This window comes from Symphalangus syndactylus, chromosome 8 (genome assembly GCF_028878055.3).
Source record: "Symphalangus syndactylus isolate Jambi chromosome 8, NHGRI_mSymSyn1-v2.1_pri, whole genome shotgun sequence".
NCBI classification, from domain to species: Eukaryota; Metazoa; Chordata; class Mammalia; order Primates; family Hylobatidae; genus Symphalangus; species Symphalangus syndactylus.
Genome location: NC_072430.2, coordinates 86300479 through 86323836, shown reverse-complemented (window position 1 = coordinate 86323836; position 23358 = coordinate 86300479). Strand labels below are relative to the sequence as shown.

At 39.1% G+C, this 23358-nt stretch overlaps 1 protein-coding gene across 9 annotated transcripts in view; it reads left to right on the top strand.

Annotated features, from left to right (window-relative positions):
• The window catches only part of PDE1A (phosphodiesterase 1A), a 481643-nt gene that overhangs the window by 443027 nt on the left and 15258 nt on the right, over positions 1–23358 (top strand). For 4 of the 9 annotated variants that reach the window (XM_055289923.2, XM_055289927.2, XM_055289926.2 and 1 more), the window contains one exon: positions 7441–7837. The exons of 3 other annotated variants lie outside the window; for them this stretch is intronic. In XM_055289923.2, coding sequence (XP_055145898.1) covers positions 7441–7484 — 44 coding nt within the window. In that variant the 3' untranslated portion in view covers positions 7485–7837. Of the gene's footprint in view, positions 1–1157; positions 1228–6794; positions 6867–7438; positions 7838–23358 lie in introns of those variants that run through there. 2 more of the 9 variants (XR_008659593.2, XM_063645621.1) reach the window with 2 other exon arrangements.

Here is a 23358-nt window from a genome sequence, read left to right as displayed (position 1 = left end):
ATTTAAACTATTTCTTCCCAGAAAATACTTAACGGATTATAAAAGCCAGCTTAAAAACTTGAGGACTGTAACAGAGTATAAATAGTGAATTTGCCCTTCTTTCCATTCAGTGTGTAATGCAGAGAACTTTAAAAATAAATGCAAGAAACAGTTGTTTTACCCTCCCCTGACTGACTCTCAAGAGTTTCTCTTGCTCCTTCTGAAAAGTATCACAGTTTGAATCAAGCCAAGTCTTCCTTTTGGTTTCAGAGCATGTGAAAAAGTTGTTATTGGAACAATAAATAAGTAATCAATCTGAGTACCATCTTTATATTCCTCCTTTGCTTCTCTATGAAAAACCTAGGTCTGCGTCCATGGACGTCATCAGGAAATAAGGCTGAATGGCTTCAGGCTCCATCCCCAAGCTCTGATTCTGTGGACACTTAGAGAGGCTTTTTCAGTGAATATTTTCAAATCACCTTTAGGACTGCTAGATAACAAGCTGCTCAGGGAGAATGAATAGCAGTGTTAGCCTTGGCACCCCACCCAAACTAGTTACAGAGCAGTGACTCTCAAAGACCTACATTCCCCTGTGGTATTCATCTGTAGTTTTATTTCACGGGTCTCTGTGAGCTTTCTGAGCACATTTTTTTATTTGCCAGCAATCTCTATTAGTACTCACCAGTGGGCCTCACTCGTCCACATCTGTTGCTTAGAGAAAGTAAAAATTGATTTTTTGAAAGTAATGAAAACATGTCAATGTTACTTTGTATTGAATTACTTTAAAAAGTTGTATTTATAAGGTATGTGTTCATAAAATATTTGCTATTCCTTTCCACTATCTTTTTAAACCCTTCGTGTAAAGCTTACTTCACTTTATAACTTCTAAGTTCCCAGAACTGAATCCTAAGCAATTCTGATAGAATATACGTGTACATTTTAGATTTCAAAAGGGACAAATAATCAAACAGAGGAAAACAAAGTCTTTCAGAAATAAAAACTGGAGCTTGCTATCATTCTCTCTCTAATTATGGTTCAAAATGTAATTAGAAGTTTAAATGAGATCATGTTAGTAATTTTATATATTTTAAATTATTAGTAAACTAAATTAATTATTATATTATATATTTCCTTTATTCTTCCTATTTCCAATTTAACCTCTTCAGCTTTGTCTTCAGGTCATGTTCTACATCACATTAGCAGTACAATAGAGCAGGAGTATGCATTTGATAGAGTGGAACTTTCAGAAGATAAGAATCATGAAATTCTAAGAAACGATATTCAGAGTCACTTAACCCTAGAAGAGCTTAACTAATTGTTTGAATGGTGAGTGTGTGCTTGTGTGTTATCCATTAACTCACTCATTCCTTTATTACAAAGGTATAACTCAAAAGTTTTCAACCTGGGCAGCCTATCAGCACTATCTGGACTACTTGATTTTTTTAAAGTTCAACATGCCCTTTCTCCAGTTCACAGAGGAAGGTCTAGGTAGAACACTTTCATGCATTTAAATCAGTGCAACAGGACATGTAGGGGAAGAGCAGGAAATACCAGCTCGTGGTCAGGACAAGCCAAGTACAGATCTAAATCTGAGCCAGCTTCACCTTGGCAGGCTGAAGTCAGGAAATGGCAATGGGAACCTTTGTAGTTATATCCATCTAGGGATGGGATAGTTCCATTGTGTCTATCCCGCATGATATCTCTATCTTGGTTCATACTGCTGTACCCTGGAATGTTTGCTCTCTACTCCTGGGAAGATCCGTGGACAAGGTCATGACTGGTCCTGGAACATAAGGTTACTCTTCACACAACTCGAAGTCTAGCTACTCCTGTGTTTTCCTATCTCTCTACCTTTGGTTTTGTTCTTCCCTCCTCGTAGAATGCTCTTCTTGGGCCCTCTCCTCCATTCTGCTTATTAAAATCCTACCTGTCTTCCAAGATTCAATTAAAATGCCATCTTCTCCAAGAAGCCTATCATTTAGTTTTATAAACATAGCTGTCTCTTTCATACTGTAGTGTAGTTAGACTGCTTATCATATTCTACCTTGCATTCTCAAAATAAGAAGTGAGAAATGCATTTGCAGGAGGCCTGCCCAAATTAGAGTTCTAGTAAGAGTGGAGGTGGAGAGGACATTTAACTACACATGCCTTATTGAGGTTCTGGCATTCTGCTTTGGGGGTATGCACCATTTCTCTATGCAATGAGAGCCACTGTGTATTATGAGATATGATTGGAGTATGTTACAAATGTAAAAACCGTGGATTTTGACAAAAGGTTGAGAACCACTAATTAAGTCATTACAAAAATATTTACAGAGACCCCCTATGTACCAGTGCAAACAAATGCCTGTCGTTTTTTTTTCTTGAGAGCAGAACTCATGGGCTGTTCGGCATCAGATTTCTGGTGCCTCCAGAAATTAGATTAGATTAGAGGAAAGTTGGCTCCACTTTGTGGAAGTCTGATACTAATGGTGAGTCCACATAAATGAAATAGTATTACCCACTATTTTGTACTATGTTTTTGTTTGTTAGCTAAATGACCTTAAAAATCTGATAAATCACAAAAGGGCAAACTAAATGTAAGGATTGTTCCCCAAAAGTTTCTCCTCATGTTTTATGTCTGCATTTGCTATGTTTTCTGATACCTCAAACCTAGTCACTTGCTCTAATTGTACTTTGCGATATGAGTAATGCATGCAAGAGTTCTTGGGAGTTTTGTGGCTTCTGAAAACTCTGGGACAAGAAGTGTGGAAATTTGGGAAGTAGAGGTAATAATGGGGAAGGGAGTATTGGGTTGGATGTTGCACTGTCGGACAGAGATGATGAGGCAGAGTAAGCTAAGTCTTTGGGTACAAGGTATGGAACAGCTCTCAGAGACAGTTCTCTCATTCTAGTGCCACTCTCATCTAGTAGGAGTTTGATGTGTGACTAGAATTTGACTGGGTTCATGTGTAATGCTCACACCAAGGACAGACTCAAGACTTTGTTATATACCCCCAATAATTAGCCTGGCTCCAAATACTGAAAATACTTCCAAATTATTGGAAGCTCTGTTGTCTTAACTTTACACCTTCAAGAACAGAAATCCCTTTTTTTTGTCACCACTCATCTCCTCTCTCTCCAAAACTTAGAGGCTTCCGTTGCTCTTGATTCCAGGTCTCTATCCATCTCTCTTCTCATTCTGCTTCTAAAATACTCCCAATTTTTCAGAACAATTTAGTTCTGGTCTAAAGATTAATCAGTTCAACAAAGCAAAAGCCTGATGGTTTCCCTAAAATGACATCTATAGTTCTTCAAACAAAAATCACGTACCATACATAATATGCAATATTGCATATTGTCTGGGTTGATCATGGTTTGTCTGTTATTTTCAATTTCATTAGAATTCCTATAAAAATTTAATTTCCTCATTACCCTCAGGACATTTTTCAAAATCTTAATCACTGTACCTATGACCTATATTTGTAATTAGAAAATATCACGAGCTACTGAGTTAGATGGTTGCTTATATTTTTAACATTTTACGGTTTATTTAAATTATGTTTTTGCTAGAAAAGCTCATAAATTTTCTCAGTAGGAAACAAAAAATGGGAATAGTTTTATATCACTGGTTAAAAAATTTAAAAACAAAATTAGAAGTGTTTTTCACTAGAAGTAAGAGAAACATTTAAAATTGGTGGGAAAGTATTAACATTATTAAAAGATCAAATTTGCCTTATGATTAACATAGTATTTTAATATATTATGATAGTTCACTAATTAAACTTTATATATTGTTCGTATTTGAAACATCTTAAAATGCAATATTGTGTATTATGTACGGTAAATGATCTTTGTAATTATGTTGGCATTAATGCCAAATCAAATGTAGGTTCATATTCTACTAACTACATCTTTATGTTCCAGGAAATACACTGAGTTTTATTACAGTCACTATCCTGTTTAGTCAGACAAATAACCCTACAATTTAGATATTATCATATCTAAATCCAAGGTGAGAACTTAGGTCCAAGGCAGCGAAGTAAGTCTCCAGCATCACAGGTGTATACATGTGTTACAAATGAATCTAACTTTCTCATTTCTTTTCATGGTTTCATATAGCACACAAAATTATATGGTATAGCTATGCGGTAGGAGTAAAGACAGAAAGAGGAAAGAATTTCCTGTGAAACCTTACCCCAAAGACTAGCATAATTGCTTCATCAAATCTACTTCTGTTTAATCTTAGCACAGTTTATCCAATGAGCTTACAAATGTGCTCATTAGTTATATCTCACAGATATTTTTATTTTTAAATGTTGAAAATTATGAATTTGGGAGTGAAATTTTTTATCATTTATTCACCCATTGACCATCTATACAAAAAAAATTACAGCTAACCCTACAAGGCAAGAATTTTAGCCTGACAAAAGTGAAGCTCACTCAGAGAACCTAAATTATTTGTCTAATGTCACAAAATTAATTTTTGAAAAGGTGGGGCTTTTCATCTATTTTGCCCAAATTCAAAACCAGTAACCTGTATCATGTTCTAGAAGTTAATTATGATGGGTTGGTTTAGTTAAATTCTCTAAACTTCCCTCCAGAGCAAAAAGTGTGCTCAAAATCTACTGATGGAAGGATTCTGACAGCAGCAGAACTTAAGGATATTTTAAGTGATATTTTGTGTGTGAGGGTGTGTGTATGAAAAAGAGAGAGAGAGAGTGTGTGTGTGTATGTGTGTGTGTGTGTGTGTGTGTGTGTCTCCTGTCCACTGTATTTGCATGGACAACAAAAGTAAGAAGGAAGGTAAAGGGAGCATGCCTGCATTCCCATAGAGATTATTAGCTGGCTTGGTGATGATAAAATGTTTTCCCAAGGGTGGCAGCACTAGGACAAGAAAGGGTCTGGATTGGTAGGAAGATGAGTTATCAGATGATGTACTCTTTACTAAATTTGAAAGTAGGGGTGGTCTGTGAAGCTCATCTGTCTTGGAGTAACTCTGAGATGTTTACTCATAGTTAGATATAGTCAGGATATTAGAAGTTATTTCCAGAAAATTCCACCAATCCTCTTCATCCAAGGTATGCATTTTTTCCCTCCCATTTGTTTAACGGGAACCTTAGCAGATGGTCCTTATTGAGTATTATAGATTTTTTTTTTCTTTCTCTGTGTCATATCTCTTTGTTATGATTAACAATTTTAGCCAATACTGTCTTTACTGTTATTTTAGTTGTATCACTCAGAGCTTATGACATTTATTGTGTTGATATACAAAATCCATGCCACATTTTGGGCAAGGACTTCATGTCTAAAACACCAAAAGCAATGGCAACAAAAGCCAAAATTGACAAATGGGATCTAATTAAACTAAAGAGCTTCTGCACAGCAAAAGAAACTACCATCAGAGTGAACAGGCAACCTACAGAATGGGAGAAAATTTTCGCAACCTACTCATCTGACAAAGGGCTAATATCCAGAATCTACAATGAACTCAAACAAATTTACAAGAAAAAAACAAACAACCCCATCAAAAAGTGGGCAAAGGACATGAACAGACACTTCTCAAAAGAAGACATTTATGCAGCCAAAAAACACATGAAAAAATGCTCATCATCACTGGCCATCAGAGAAATGCAAATCAAAACCACAATGAGATACCGTCTCACACCAGTTAGAATGGCCATCATTAAAAAGTCAGGAAACAACAGATGCTAGAGGATGTGGAGAAATAGGAACACTTTTACACTGTTGGTGGGACTGTAAACTAGTTCAACCATTGTGGAAGTCAGTGTGGTGATTCCTCAGGGATCTATAACTAGAAATACCATTTGACCCAGCCATCCCATTACTGGGTATATACCCAAAGGACTATAAATCATGCTGCTATAAAGACACATGCACATGTATGTTTATTGCGGCACTATTCACGATAGCAAAGACTTGGAACCAACCCAAATGTCCAACAACGATAGACTGGATTAAGAAAATGTGGCACACATACACCATGGAATACTATGCAGCCATAAAAAATGATGAGTTCATGTCCTTTGTAGGGACATGGATGAAACTGGAAAACATCATTCTCAGTAAACTATCTCAAGGACAAAAAACCAAACACCGCATGTTCTCACTCATAGGTGGGAATTGAACAATGAGAACTCATGGACACAGGATGGGGAACATCACACTCCGGGGACTGTTGTGGGGTGGGGGTAGGGGGGAGGGACAGCATTAGGAGATATACCTAATGCTAAATGACGAGTTAATGGGTGCAGCACAACAACAGGGCACATGGATACATATGTAACAAACCTGCACATTGTGCACATGTACCCTAAAACTTAAAGTATAATAATTAAAAAATTGCAATTATATCTATTATGACAGGAAAAAAAATCCATGCCACATTTGTGTGCAAATAAATAAATATAACTAATTCTTATGGTATAACTTTCAGCATTTATGTTTCAGTATATGTTTTTCAATGTACAATATTCTTTCCTTAAAACTGTATTTCCATAACTCTACTAAACTGGAGATGGAATCAATATAAAGTCTGGTAAATAGTAAAGAGAAGAAACCTAATTTCAATGAGTTTAGAATTGTTCTAAAACCCACATGTAGCCACAATTGTCCTTCTATAGTTCATCTTAATGCTTATGAGTTTACCAAATGCTTAGGAGTTAAAGAAATTATTTGTGATATTTATATTAAATTACAAAAAATAGGATTATATTGAGCATGATTATAACTTGTCAGATATACACACACATACACATACACACACATGCACACAAGACTTAATAATTTTCTTGATGCCATTTCAGGAGATTAAGGAATGATAGAGCACAATTCCACCTGAAAATCATATCATGTTATAACCTGTGTGACAGCATTAGCCCTTCCAGGTCTGTAATTCAGTCAGAAATTTTGTTGTTGTTGTTAGCATATTTCAACATTTTTTAATAAGAGAAAGATATTTTCTGTGGATAAAGGAAAAGGAAATGTGATTTTATTTTTTATTTTGAAAATAAATCACAGATAGAATATCATTTCTTTACATAATAAAATTCTACATCAAAATATTTGCGTACTATTTGTTAGCAGACAATATTAATAGGTTTCTAGATAATCTCTCATTAGATTCTGAGAGTGTCTGCTGTAGTTGATAACAACTAGAGCTGGACTCCATAGGAATCCAGGCAACAATTCAAGTAGAGTAAAAAATAAGTTGAGTTATAAAGAAAAATGAATCATCTTAAGATTACCACTGATGAATACAAGAATCACAAAAGTTTCAATAGCAAAAGCAAAGTATATTAAAAATTAAGGAAAATATGCCAATTATGTTTCTCTTCATAATTTTACCACAGTAATTTTTTACAATCATGGCTGATTATAAATGAGAATCACACTTTTTTCATAACTTCTTTACAGCATTTTCTCTAAATTATTAAAATAAGTACCCTTTTTTTTTTTCAGAAGCAAGAACCAGTTCACAGAAGTGTGAGTTTATCCATCAGTAAACACCTTTAAGTAAAACCTCATGCATGGTGGCAGCTCTAATTTGACCAAAAGACTTGGAGATTTTGATATGCTTGCTGGAAATCTACCCTGTCCTGTGTGAGAAAGGGAATCCATTTTTGCAGATTGCTCAATAAGCATCATGAGCCACATAAATAACAGCTGTAAACTTAATTCACCAGGCTCAACTGCTACCGAACACATTCATCTAGTGGCTACATCAGCACCTTGTGCTTTCAAATATCTGTTTCAATGGCATTTTGTGGCATTTGTCTTTATCGAGTGCCAATAAATTTTCTTTGAGCAGCTAATTGCTAATTTTGTCATTTCTACAATAAAGCTTGGTCCACCTGTTTTCACCTTAGATTGTCCCTTTTCTAAAAGGTCAAAAAGGTAGTGCAAATTAAAAAAAAATTATCTTTTACTTTAATTCTACCATTTGTCCTAAGGGATAGATATCTTTGAGAACATGTATATATTATAGTGAGAGTGAATGGCAGGGATGAAATGTATCATCCAAAAACCCACCAGGTTGTCCAAATAGTAGAAAGGTGAGTTTTACTGGCAATATCAGTTTGCAAATTGGGAAGAGACAGTCTCCAGTGTGTAGGAAAGATGCTCTCTCTTCGAAGAGGGAAAGGGTAGTTGGGTTTTTATGCCTCACAGAGTCTGTATCACACAATAGAGGCATACATATTTAGCAGGTTTGGGGAAAAAGCTATACATATTTATGAGCAGAGTCAAGCACATGCCTAATGGGTAAACATATATGTAATGTACATCCCATGTTCATTTTGGGGTGGGGATTTAGCATTAAAATGAGGAGGAATTTGGCTCTTTCTTTTAAAGAAACATGGGATACAAAGAGTTTGTGGACAGTCTCTGTAAGCTGGCCAAAACTGGCTTGAGATCTTTAGTGACTTCTCAGTAAAGAATGTTTGTAAGATTGGCCCTCAGTCTTCTGAAAGTTGTAGTGGTGTGGGCTATAAATCAGTTAGGAAGGGTCTGCAATTTTTCTGGTATCTCCTATTGTTAGGGAGTTTAGCAAGAATGTGGTTTTTCTTGTAGCCGTAGGAATTTAGGAAGTTCCCATGACAGTCAAGCTCTCAACACTCAACCTGGAAGTAACATTTGTTTCCTTAACCTTAGGGTTCATCTTAGTTAATAAGTGGGCATTTATTTTGTTCTCTCAGAACATAAACGGTTTACTGTACTGTTTTTGTTGGATTTGAAATTGACTTGTTTTCTACATAATTCAGTTTAAGGTTAGCTAAGTTATTTCTTCCTGGAAAAAGTCTGGTTTTTAAGAGCCGCTTTCCTACATCATCTTTTACTGTTATCAGTTTACTTAATAGTTAACTATGCTAGACTAGTAGGAGCACTCCGATAATTAATTAGCTAAGAATGGCTGATGTCCAGTATTGAATAATGTATTTTCACAAATAAGTATATTTATTTCTTCTATCTCGCCGTGCCTTCTCATGGGAGGTGGAAAACTTGGCTATAAAATATCATCAGATTAGTCAAGGTTCTCCAGAGGGACAGAAACAATAAGAAATACATGTGAAATGAAATTTAGTAGGGAGAATTGCCTCATGCAGTCACAAAGGCAAAGTCCCATGATGGGCCATCTGCAAGCTGGAGAGCCAGAAAAGCTGGTGGCTTGGCTCAGTCCAAATATAAAAGCCTAGAAACCAGGAAAGTGAACAGTGGAGCCCCAGCTCGAGGCCAAAGGCCTTAGACCACCCCCCTCCTGGGAGGCTGTTTGTACAAGTCTCAGGGTCCAAAGGCTGAAGAACCTGGAGCTGAATGTCCAAGGTAAGGAGGATAAACAGCCCCTTCTGTGATGGAAGTTTCCTACTCAGAAAGGGAGAGAGAGAAAGCCAGAGCAAGCTGAGTGTCTCCCTTTTTCTACCTGCTTTGTCCCAGCTGCTCCCCTAGCTGATTGGATGGTGCCCACCCACATTCAGGGTAGGTCTTCTTCTGTCTCAGTCCACTGACTCATGGGTTAATCTTCTCTGGAAACAGTCACCTAGGCACACCCCAAAACAATGCTTCACCAGCCATCTAGGCATCCCTCAATTCAGTCAAGTTGGTACCTAAAATTACCCATCACAAGTCTACCCCTTGCTAGCTTGGCACCCATTATGCACCTCTTTAAACCACACCTAATCTCCAAATGAAGACTGTTAAAAGGTCATAATTCTGTCCAACATGGTAAAACTATCCTGTTTACAAGCCAACATGTACTAATCCCATCCTCAGAAGAAAGGATAAAGTTCATGAGTGTTGCTTACTCTTCTGATCTCCTGCAACTCAAATCTGATATAAAATTAACAATATTCAAATGCTGATATTAAGTCAATAAATCTTATGTTACATGATAAAGGAGAAAGAGAAAAGAAAACAAAGATACTTGCTTAAGACATGTTAATATACATACAAATGTATTCTTAACAAAATAGGAAATACTTATAAAAATTACAGTCTTCATTTCTGTATCTGGCCACATGGCTGTATATGGTATTTATACATGTCTTCTACTACCCATTCTGTATTCTGTATTGCCTTCAGTAAGCACCTCAGCTGGTCATGGTTCTTTGCCTGGCAGGGTGACCCAAACCTTCATTCCTGAAGAGTCTGGGCAATTCATAGTCCAGCCTATATTGAGTGGTTGTAGTTTCCCATTGACCTTCATCACAGGAGAGGGTAATACTAACAGTTGCTCTAAGGAACCTTCTGTATTCCAGAAATACTATTCTTTATCTCCATTGTGGAGCAGTAGGCCAATTTCCCCTTAGTAGCCTAGATCAGTCACCCTAGCCAACACCCTAACTCCCTTTTTAGCCTGTTGACTCAAGAATCATGAGGAACCCAAAGCAGCCGAGTCACAGTTTTAATTCCCAGTTCAGTTGAATCATTTTTGTGTCTCCTAGTAGAAGCATTCCTCCCTCTGGAACAAAGTTCCCTCCAGAACTAGGCCAGAAGAACATAATGTTGCAGAAACAGTGAGAAAAAATTTTGCTAGTGGGTCACTAGGGGTGATGGTAAGTAGTTCCACTTCCATTTCTACCCATTGATTCCAGACCTATGACTCCTGGCTATGCAGTACCATATGTGGATACTGATTCAGAACATATACAACCTTCTGGAGAAATCTGTCTCAGCCCTGTAAAATATTGTCACCTAGCTGGTACTGTAGAAGCCAGCTTCTTCAGGATAATGGGAAACATGCTAAGACCAGTGAATTCTATGAGCATGAGCTGATTGCTGCACTTTTTCCCTATGAAGTGAGTTCCTTGGTCAGAAACAATGCTGTGTGGAATAGGATGGCAGTGAATAAGTCATTACGTAAATCTACAGATGGCAGTTTTGGCAATAGCATTGTATGCAGGGAAGACAAATCCGTATCCATAGTAAGGTCTTTGCCAGTAAGGACAAAATGCTGCCCCTTCTAATGGGTAGTAGTCTAATGGAACCAATCTGCCCTGGGGAATGGTGCCATATTAGGGCTCACTGTTGGTCTCTGAGTGCTCACCGTTGGTCTGTGAGTGCTCAGTCTATGGCGAGGCAGTAGCCAGATCAGTCTTGGTGAGTGGAAGCCCATGTTGCTGAGCCCATGAATCACCTCTATCCCTACCACCATGGTCACTCTGTTCATGAGCTCATTGGGCAATGACAATGGTAGCTGAGGAGGAGGCTGACTGGTATCCACAGAATGGCTCATCCTATTCACTTGATTATTAACACCCTCCTCTGCTGAGGTCACCTTTTGGTAAGTATTCATATGGAACACAAATATTTTTACAATTTTTGCCCACTCAGAGAGGTCTATACACATAACTCTCCCCCAAATTTCTGTGTTATGAATATTCCAATTATGTTCCTTCCAAGTCCTTGACCATCCAGCCAAACCACTGGACCATGTATTCTCTCGTCCGTCCTCTGTCAACTGATTGTAGGGAACTCCCCATGAAGGCATAGTACAAACTGGGAGAGAGGAGGCAGTGTAGAAGGAGTGAGGACTATGGGCATTTGGGCTACTTCATGTAACTTACTTGTGCCTTCAGGACCTGCTTCAGCCCGATCATGTGCATACCACTACCATCTGACGATAGAATACTGCTGGGTCTCCCCAACTTTATGGCTTAGTGGGCCAAATAACACCAAGTTAATGGTAGGCAGTTCAGGTCACGCGGTAATTTGCTGGCCCAAGGCCAAGCATTCACCTTTTACTAAGGCCTAGTAGCAGGTCAAGAGCTATCTCTCAAAAGGAGAGTAGTTATCTGCAGATGATGCCAGCCCTCATTCCAGAATCCTGAAGACCTCTATTGTGATTCACCTGTAGGGCCCTGCCAAAGGCTCCAAACAGCTCTTGGGTCACATGGCCCAAGTGGCAGAGCAGCTTGCACAGCAGCCTGGACCTGTTGCAGAGTCTTTTCCTGTTCTGTGCCCCACTCGTAACTAGCAGTTTTTTGTGTTACCCAGTAAATGGGCTAGGGTAACACACCCAAATATGTTGCCTTTAAAATCCAAATAGGTCCACTAGGCATTGTGCTTCTTTCTCAGTTGTAGGAGGGGCCAGATGCAACAACTCATCGTTTACTTTAGAAGGGTTATCTTGACAGGCCCTACACCACTGGACCCTTAGAAATTTCACTGAAATAGAAGGCCCCTGAAGTTTAGTTGCATTTATTTCCCACCCCCTGACAATGCACGTCTTGTCAATAAATCCATAGTGGTTGTTACTTCTTGCTCACTAGGTCCAATTAACATAATGTCATCAATGAAGTGAACAGGATGATATCTTGTGGAAGGGAAAAGCAATCAAGATCCCTGCAAAATAGATTATGACATAGTGCTGAAGTGTTGGCATACCCCTGAGGTAGGAGGGCAAAGGTGTATTGCTGGCCTTGCCAGTGAATCAAACTGCTTCTGGTGGGCCTTATGGACAGGTATAGAGAAAAAGCATTTACCAGAACAATAGCTGCGTAACAGGCACCAGATGTGTTAATGTGTTCAAGAATGAAACTACATTGGGTATAGCAGTTGCAATTAGAGTCACCACTTGGTTAAGCTTACAATAAGCCATTGCCATTCTCTAGGATTCATCTGTCTTCTGTACAAGCCAAATAGGAGAGTTGAATGGGGATATGGTGAAAATCACCACCTCTGCATCTTTCAAGTCCTTGATGGTTGCACTAGTCTCTGCAAACCCTTCAAGAATGCTACCTTATTTTTTATTTACTATTGTCTTAGGTACAGGCAGTTCTAATAGCTTCCATTTGGCCTTTCCTATCATAATAATCCTCACGCACTAGTTAGGGAACCAATGTGGGGATTCTGCCCGCTGCTAAGTCTGTCTATTCCAATGATGCATTTTGAACTGGGGAAATGACTACATTATGGGTACGGGGACCACTGGACCTGAGCTAAAGCTCCATTAATCACCTGACTCCCCTAACCTCTACTATAACTGGAGGGCCACAGTGATGTTTTCAGTCTCTTGGAATCAATGTCAGTTCAGAGCCAGTGACCAGTCATCCCTGAAAAGTCTGATTATTTTCCTTTCCCTGATACAAGGCCAGAGGTCCCTTTGGGGAAGTATAGGACAAAGATTAACAGTATAAATTTTATGTAGTGCACCAGGGTCTTTCCTCAACAGGACCTGGTCTCCCCTTCACTTAAGGGCTCTGGGTCTGTAAACTGGCTCAAGTCTAGAAATTGATTGAGGGGTAGTGATTCCCTGTTATCATGATTTGAGTTAGACTTGTCTTCACTTGACCCAGAGATTTTGTGCTTCTACAGTTCAAGTAAGAGCATAGTAACCTTCCCATCTATTTTACTTCTAGGAACATCATGATTAATTAGCCAATGCTGGAGGTCTACACAAGTCAGATTATTCTGATTGTTGCTTTGCCTCTGCTGTTAATTCCAGTAACTACGCCCACCTTGCCTTTCACATTTGAGTGCCATCACTTGGCCCCTGACACCCAGGGATCCAGTTATTCCTATTGCATTTGTTTTCTAATTGAGCGATTGTAGTTCCCACTGTAAGTGCTGGAATGCAGAGAAGAGCAATCACAGAGATCTTTAAGGATGCTGGTGCTCCCCTCACAATTTTATTTCTTAAAATATTAGTGAAAGGTATATCTTCTGGACCCTCACAGTGTGGGTGAGTAGGTTTCATGTGACAAGTCCACTGTAGCATTCTAATTTCCTTAAGCCTTTTAATTCCCTCCTCTAAATGAAACCAAGGTAGATCAGGCATCCCCAGCTCACTCATGGGGTGGGCTATTTTTGGGCTATTTTTTGATCCATGTTTCAGCCAGTCAGCCAAATAAACTTAAGTGCCTTTTTTCACTCCTTGAGCTGCAATATTAAATGCAGAATATATGCTTAGTGGGCTCATATCAATAAATTTGTCCTCATTCTTTATGTTTCTTCCACCACAATCCCACATCCTTAATGTCCATTCCTATGCATGTTTCTTGGATTTCTGCTGGTATCAATTAGAACACTCAAGTAGTTCTTTTGGAGTATAGCGCACCTCCTTGTGGGTCACACTCTGAACCTCCCCTCTGGGATTTGAGTCTAATTACAGGTTTAGAAGCAAAGAGGTGTGGTGGGGGTGAATCACCACCAGGATTCATCTGTCTTCTCGAGGAGAATCAGCATTGTCTTGCCTGGCAACTGCTGTAGGGGAGACCATTACTCTTTTTTCCAGCAATGCAGTTAATCCCAGAGAGGGGTGGAAAGGAGATACCATTGTGGGTGGGGGTGCCACTGCCTCTGGGGGTGGAGAGGACCCTCACCTTGACAAAAAATACTCTTCAGAATTTACGAGCTCAATGCCCCCAGCTCCATCAGGGTCATCCCACACATCCCCATCCCCATTTAGATAATTCCATTTTTTTCCCCCAACCAATGCCCTCACTTTAACACTAGATACCAGTAAAGGCTGAGAGTTCACCTTTCTTTGTAACTCAGCCGATGGCATGCTGAAGGCTTGTGTTTGATTTTCAGCAGTTTAAGTCCTATGGCTAAAGAAGAGGAGATTCTCCTTCAGGACACACTTAGAAACTTTTAGGGTATGTATGTGCATCTGGAGCTGGGAGTCAGAATCCCTGAGCTCATCTTTTTCTTTCCTCACTTTGTCCAGTGATATTAAGAGAACCCAACTAACTTCATTATCATTCCTTGATTTCCCACAAGAGTTTGAAGGTATGCATAGAGTCACTAAACTCCTTACCTCCTGAAAGTGGTGAATTAGGAGCATCAAGTGCCTTTATTTTGTGTATCTCTATAAACAGTTCATGCCAAAGACTATTTAGGTTTAATCAGATTATGGAGTCAGTTCCAGAAATCCCAAAACCAATTAAGGAAATTCATTTTAAAAATACTGTTCCTCTAGAACCATTCCTGGCATCAGTGTCTGTATTAGTCAGGGTTCTCCAGGGGGACAGAACCAATAGAATATATATGAAAGGGAATTTATTAGGGAAAATTGGCTCACACTGTCACAAAGGCAAAGTCTCACCACCATAGGCCGTCTGCAAGATGAAGAAGCAGTTGGTAGCATGGCTTTGAGGGAAGCCGTTAGTGTGACCATCTGAGTCTGAAAGCCTCAAAACCAAGGAGGCCAAGAATGCAGCCCCAGTCTGAGGCCAGTGGCCTTAGAGTGCCCCAGGAGGTGGCTACTGCATCTCAGAGTTTAAGGGTCAAAGAACCTGGAGTCTGGTGTCCAAGGGCAGAGGATAAAAAGGTGTCTACTCAGGAAGAGAGAGACAGAGAGGCCAAAAGAAAAAGCTGAGCAAGACAGATGTCTCCCTTCTCCTGCCTGCATTGCTTTACCCACATCCCTAACTGATTGGATGTTGCCTACCCACATTGAGGGTGGCCCAGTTCACTAACTCATGGGTCAATCTCTTCTGGACATACCCTCACAGCCATAACCAAAATCAGTACCTCACCAGCCCTCAATCCAGTCAAATTGACACCTAAAATTAATCATCACACTAAGAAAAGCCAAAAACATAAGAGGCAGTACATTACACACCAGGAGCATAATATACAGTTAGGATCTAGGACTCCAGAACTAGACTATCTTGTTCAATTCTGGTTCCTTATTAGTTATGTAATCTTGTACAATTGATTTAATCTTTTTTGTGTTTCAGTTTGCTCATTTATAAAGTGAGGATCACAAAAATAGTCTCTCTCTCAAGAGCTGTTAGGAGGATTAAATGAGTCAATATATAAAAAGTGTTTAGAACTTGGCATTTTCTACAATAACTCTTTTTTTTTTTAATTTGAGACAGGGTTTCGCTGGGTCACCCAGCCTGAAGTACAATGGCATGATCATAGCTCACTGCAGCCTCAAACTCCTGGGCTCAAGAAATCCTCCTGCCTCAGTCTCCTGGGCAGTGAGTGGTCTTGGAAGCCATGCACTAATTTTGATTCATGTCAGGAAATTTTTGTAGAGTTAGCAATAGAAATTCAGTCAAGTTAATATTAACTCAAAGATATTAGCTCATCATTCTGGACATGGGATTCATTCAGAAGGCTCCTGTGTTCCCACATTACCCTTCCATCTTAGATGAGACTTCTACAAAATATGAAGGCATGTCTGCTGATTCAGAGAAACCCAAATACATCAGTAAGAAACAAAAACTTCATCAAATAAAGGCAGTACAACAAGAGTAAGAGAATAGTTTCGATGTAATTTGATGTAGAGATAATAAAACACCCACAACTTATATTAAATAAGTTCGCCTCCATCAGGACAGTTAACCTGTTACATGAGTCTTTAGAGATTAGAGATTCTACCGCTTCCCATAATCCTGACTGAAAATTGCTTAAAGTGCTTTTATATTAAAGCATGAATTTACAAGTTTACTTCAATAGGAGCAACTTGCATATACATCCAAGGGAGGCAATTTCTTCCACCACTACATTCACAGACTATAAGTAGATGAAGCTAGCTCTCTCCACATATCCCATCAAATAACCCCCCATCATAGCCAGCCAAAGTTAGGTATCGACATGTACATAACAGAGAAAGAAATAACATGGAAAACTTTTGTAAGAACCCAAGAGCCTTTCTCACCCCAGGTTAAAGCATAGCTGAATATGTGGAATTGATTTCTATCTTGGCTGATTCTTAGGCCCAATCAACATAGCTACTACCAACTCTCTAAAGCCTCTTGGAGTTAAAAGATTTGGTGGCTTCAAGCTAAAAGATGGATGGAAAAACATTTATTTCTGGGGGCATTTGGTAGCTCCAATTCAACTCAATTTACAAATTTGTTGAACAGTGTTTACAAAATATCATCAGGGATATCTATAGACTCCTAGAATTTTGGATTATACCTACCACCAGCATTTGATGACTTGTTCTTCTGTAACAGATACTTACATGGTCAATATTATTTAGGCTGGTAAAGATTGTAAATGGGTTTAGTCTCCATGAGAAAAAAATCAAAGGAAACTTACTTTCCTGACTCTTCTTGCATCCTCCCTAGGTGGAAACTCATACAAAGAAGTGCCCCCTCCATTGAAGAGTTTGTTGATTATAAACACTAAAATTGGGTCTTAGAGTCTATAAAAACTTGTGATATTTGCAGTCTCGGTTAGAGACAGTTCATAGCTCTTGCTATGTTTGAATATGCAAAGTGTGCACAATTTGAGATCTTTTAAGATCTACAATGGATGCTTAGCCATGGTGTTTCAGGATGGAGAGCCACAGTTCATCAAAATAGGCTGGTCGCAGTGACTCACACCTGTAATCCCAGCACTTCGGAAGGCCAAGGCAGGTGGATCACCTGAGGTCAGGAGTTTGAGACCAGCCTGGCCAACATGGTGAAATCCTGTCTCTACTAAAAATACAAAAATTAGCCAGACATGGTGGTGTGTGCCTGTAATCCCAGCTACTGGGAAGGCTGAGCTAGAAGAATCAATTGAACCCAGGAGCTGGAGGTTGCAGTGAGCCGAGATCGCACCACTGTACTCCAGCCTGGGTGACAGAGCAAGACTCTGTCTCAAAAAAAGAAAAATAATAATAATAATAATAAAATAAAAAAATAAAAAATTCATCAAAACAAAAATGAGAACAGGGTTTGTGCTTCTCTACATCTTTTGATTTTTTTAAGCATAGATACTTACTTCAGTTATATATTTATACTGGATTTTAAATAAAATAACTTCTCATTATTCTTGGAGTCCCTATGTATTATTTCTCCTTTATGGTATTAGCAGCCCTTTACTTTGAAATCCCCAAGGGTATAGGACTTGTGCAGGCCTTGCTACTGGATTCTTTTTAGATTATCTTCTACTGCTGGTTTTATCGCAGAGAATAGTAGTAAAAAGATAATCTTATTTCTTACAAATGCTGCTCACACTTCTTACTACCACACTACTCAGCCACCCCTGAAGAACTGAATTTCAAATCCTAGTAGCTTGTCAGAGAAGGAAGATTAAAAATGTCATGTTTACTCCACATTTCCCAACTGGAAACTTCACTGTTGTGCTTTTCCAGATGACTAGGGATGCTCCCACCCTTTCCAATCAATAGATACTTTCCCCTTTGAGTCAGGGCCTTAGCACTGTGTTACCAAACTCTTCAACTTAGTAATAAAATTCATGGCTCTGGGGTTGAAAGCCCAGCCCTGTCACTTAGATGGTGCATGACCTTGGTTAAATAAAAAAAAAATGTTGAAAGGATAAGATAATAAAATATGTGAAGCACTAAGCACAGTGCTTGGTACATAGTAAGCATTTTCTGAATGTTTACTATTGTTTTTACTGTTGCTACTAATATTGTTCTTAATTATAAACTTAACTTATTCCTCCTTACTAAGTTATGTTCTTATGCTATTTGCTGCACATATACTTATGATTAGATAATTTGAGCTATAGTAACAATTCATGCTAAAATACATATAGACAGATTATTGATATGGCTGGTGAGGCCTCCCAATTATGGCAAAGTCATGGCTTACATGGCAGCAGGCAAGAGAGCTTGTGCAGGGGAGCTCCCATTTATAAAACCATCGAATCTCATGAGATTTATTCACTACCACGAGAACAGCATGGGAGAAACTGCAACCATGATTCAATTATCTTCACCTGGCCCCGCCCTTGAGACGTGGGGATTATTATTATTATTGAGACGGAGTTTCTCTCTTCTTGCCCGGGCTGGAGTGCAATGGTGCCATCTCGGCTCACTGCAACCTCTGCCTCCCGGGTTCAAGCAATTATCCTGCCTCAGCCTCCCCAGTAGCTGGGATTAGAGGCATGCGCCACAACACCCAGCTAATCTTCTGTATTTTTAGTAGAGACGGGGTTTCTCCATGTTGGTCAGGCTGGTCTCAAACTCCTGGCCTCAGGTGATCTACCCACCTTGGCCTCCCAAAGTGCTGGGATTACAGGCGTGAGCCACTGCACCTGGCTAACACGTGCGGATTATTATAGTTCAAGGTGAGATATAGGTGGCGACACAGCCAAACCATATCAATTTCCTAGAGCCATTCATTATAAAGATGAATTATACATGTTTATCCTATATGTATATATCTAGTCCATATTTAGTCAGAAGAATTTAAAATATAAATGTGGTTGTGTATTGCATCATTTTAAGGTTATTGCATAAAGAGCCAGAATTTCCCAGCTGGACATGGTGGCTCATGCCTGTAATCCCAACACTTTTGGAGGCCGAGACGAGAAGATTGCTTGAGTCCAGGAATTCAAGACCAGCCTGGGCAACATGACAAAACCCCATCTCTACAAAAAATATAAAAAAGTACCTGGGCATGGTGGTATGCTTGTGTAGTTCCAGCTACTTGGGAGTCTGAAGTTGGGAGGATCAACTGAGCCCAGGAGGTGGAGGCTGCAGTGAGCCATGATGGCACCATTGCACTCCAGCCTGGGTAACCAGAGTGGGACCCTGTCTTAAAAAAAAAAAAAAAAGCAGAATTAAAATTTGATATATTTTTTATATTCATGTTTGGGCCCATTTAAAAAAAGGAGAGAACAATGAAAAATTATAGGTTAGAGATTTCAGATAATTACATAAAATTACATAATATGAATTTTTCTGACATTCTTAAAGTTGAGCAACTTGAAAAATAATTTATTAGCAGTAGTATCATGTTATAAAATTCCACTTTGAAAGTAGATCCCTCAATTAATTTTTTAACTTGTATTGAGAAATGGTAACAAACCAGAAAATTTAAGAATTGATTTTTAAATGATTTCTGTAGTCTGTTCTCACACTGCTAATAAAGACATACTAGAGACTGGGTAATTTATAAAAGAAAGAGGTTTAATGGACTCACGGCTCCACATGTCTGAGGAGGCATCACAATCATGGCAGAAGGCAAAGGAGAAGCAAAGGCATGGCTCACGTGGTGGCAGACAAGAGAGGCAAGAGGCAGGAGACCTCCCATTTACTAAACCATCAGATCTCGTGAGACTTACTCACTACCATGAGAACAGTATGGGGAAACTGCCCCATGATTCAATTATTTTCACCTGGACCTGCCCTTCACACGTGGGGATTATTAAGTTCAAGGTGAGATATGGGTGGGGAAATAGCCAAACCATATCAACTTCCTAGAGCCGTTCATAATAAGGATGAATGATACATGTTTATTTGACACATATATATCTAGTGTACATGTATAGGAGAGTGAAAATTAATGGTTTATGTTTAGAACAAGGTACCTCAGGATTTTTTGTTTTTGTTTTTACATGATTATCATCATCAAAACAAATTCAATCATATTCAGCATTCTCTATTCAGGCACAGAAATGGATTTATGTATTGACATTTTTACTAAAGGCACTTGAAGTTTGTTTTGTTGTTGTTGTTGTTTGTTTGTTTTCTTAATCCAGCTTTACAAAGAAAACTCAATCAACCAGAATAGTTTATTCAGATTATTTAAAGGAAAGCCAAAATGTTTGCATCATTTTACAAATTATTTTTTCCAAGTTTTAGCTTTTGAAACTCACTTAGGTAGATAGTTAAAATCAATATTCTACAGTTAATTTGTCCTATTTATAAAGATAAAGAATATGTGAATTTTTGGCACATCTCTCACACTCAAGTGCAGCCATCACCGGAATAGTGTACATTGTACCCATTAAGTAATTTCTCATCCCTTACCTGCCTCCAAACCTCCTACCCTTCAGTATCTCCAACATCAGACTCAATTCTCATCCCATTTTTCATCCTAATTGAGAAATCAGAGCAGCCCCATGTTGCCTTTCACATCAACGTGCATCTACGAGCCAAATCTGATCATTTCCATGGCTGATTCCTGCTACTCTTTACAAGAGATAAAGTGTGATTTGAATGGTCTTAACTTCACCACTCCAGAGCTTCTCTCTCCATTGCCACCCCCAACTTCTCTACCTTCAATCAATGCCTGTGCATTCTTATCATCTCCCTGCTCTCAGAGCCTGCTTTCTTTTAAGAAGATCTGCGATTCAGTCACAAAGTTCCTTCTAGGGATAATAACATTTTAATAGGTGTCAGAGCCTTCCTCTAAAAGAATGACACTCTGATGGAGAAATAAATAATTGCTTCAACCAGTGGGTAGGAGCTCACAGTAGTTTTCTCAACTGGGCTTCATTTCTTTCCTGGCGTATCATTTTTCTTTTCAACCCCCTGCCTTTGCTCAGACTCCACCTTACCTCCTCATCCCTTCGCTAAGAGCATACTCCTACCTGTGTGCCAACAAAACATATACAACCTTTAGACCTAATTTTAGACAACTCTTTCAAGGAGCCAGCTGAACTACCTCCCACATTGCTAAACTATTTCAGTGTAACTTAAGCACTAAGATTTCTGGCTATCTGACAAGGTATTAGCTTCCCCAAGTTGAGCATAATTTCACTGAGTTGCAGATGAATATACATATAAATTTTTCATTTTCCATAGATCACCTGTAAAACTCCCTAGATATCTAGATGCCTAGCACATAGACATTGGGTGTAAGTCTAAAGCTTGCTAAATTGTTGTATCTTCCTCAAAATCAGATGTTTCTATTTTTCTTTAATGAACCAATATGTAATTTACCTATTTCTTGATTTGTATCTTATGTAACACTTTAAGGTATTACTTTCTCTAATTGTAAAGGGTTGGAGCTAGCACATTTGGGAATTAAGTGGAATTTTGTTTTCACAGCCTTCTCTTTCTTCTGCCTAGTGTACAGTCCTCTTTTCTGTTACTGTTGCCTTCACGCATACTGCAAAGTAAAAGAACACATACAACTGCTTCTTCTCCAAATGCATTAAAATTAAGAGGAAAAAAATAGGCTGGGCACAGTGGCTGATGCCTGTAATCCCAGTTCTTTGGGAGGCTGAGGTGGGTGGATCACCTGAGGTCAGGAGTCCCAGACCAGCCTGGCCATCATGGCGAAACCCCGTCTCTACTAAAAATACAAAAATTAGCTGGGCGTGGTGGCAGGTGCCTGTAATCCCAGCTACTTCGGAGGGTGAGGCAGGAGAATCACTTGAACCTGGGAGGCAGAGGTTGCAGTGAGCCAAGATCGTGCCATTGCACTCCAGCCTGGGCAACAAGAGCGAGACTCCATGTCAAAAAAAAAAAAAAAAGGAAAAAAAAATAAGGAAAGTATTTCCCCTGGTATTAAAATAGATTTCTTTTTCCCAGCATGTAAGGCAAACTACATTATATGGATGCCAAAACACCAATTAAAATCAGAATATCTGATTTATCCTACATTACATTTCTCCAATGACTGTAACTTTAATCTTTGATCACCAATTTATTCTAGTTATCTGCAACATAAACTATATAAATTGTCTAAAAGTAAAACTGAAGCAACTTAGAGATGTGCCTGCTTAAGGAAATACTATTATACATAGCAAAGGTAATATTCTTCTCATGAAAAAATAAGAATGCAGTGTTACTCAGAGCTAGTATTTCTGTTGAAAAGACTGCACAAACCAATTTCGTGGTATTTTTCTTTTTTTTTTTTTTTTGAGACAGAGTCTCGCTCTGTCGCCCAGGCTGGAGTGCAGTGGAGTGATCTCGGCTCACTGCAAGCTCCGCCTCCCGGGTTCACGCCATTCTCCTGCCTCAGCCTCTCCGAGTAGCTGGGACTACAGGCGCCCGCCACCACGCCCGGCTAATTTTTTGTATTTTTAGTAAAGACGGGGTTTCACCGTGGTCTCGATCTCCTGACCTCGTGATCCGCCTGCCTCGGCCTCCCAAAGTGCTGGGATTACAAGCGTGAGCCACCGCGCCCGGCAAGAATTGATTTTTAAATGATTTCTGTAGTCTGTTCTCACACTGCTAATAAAGACATACTTGAGACTGGGTAATTTATAAAAGAAAGAGGTTTAACGGACTCACGGCTCCACATGTCTGAGGAGGCATCACAATCATGGCAGAAGGCAAAGGAGAAGCAAAGGCATGGCTCACATGGTGGCAGACAAGAGAGGCAAGAGGCAGGAGACCTCCCATTTATTAAACCATCAGATCTCGTGAGACTTACTCACTACCATGAGAACAGTATGGGGAAACTGCCCCCATGATTCAATTATTTTCACCTGGACCTGCCCTTCACACGTGGGGATTATTAAGTTCAAGGTGCGATATGGGTGGGGAAATAGCCAAACCATATCAACTTCCTAGAGCCGTTCATAATAAGGATGAATGATACATGTTTATTTGACACGTATATATCTAGTGTACATGTATAGGAGAGTGAAAATTAATGGTTTATGTTTAGAACAATGTACCTCAGGATTTTTTGTTTTTGTTTTTACGTGATTGTCATCATCAAAACAAATTCAATCATATTCAGCATTCTCCAGGCACAGAAATGGACTTACGTATTGACATTTTTACTA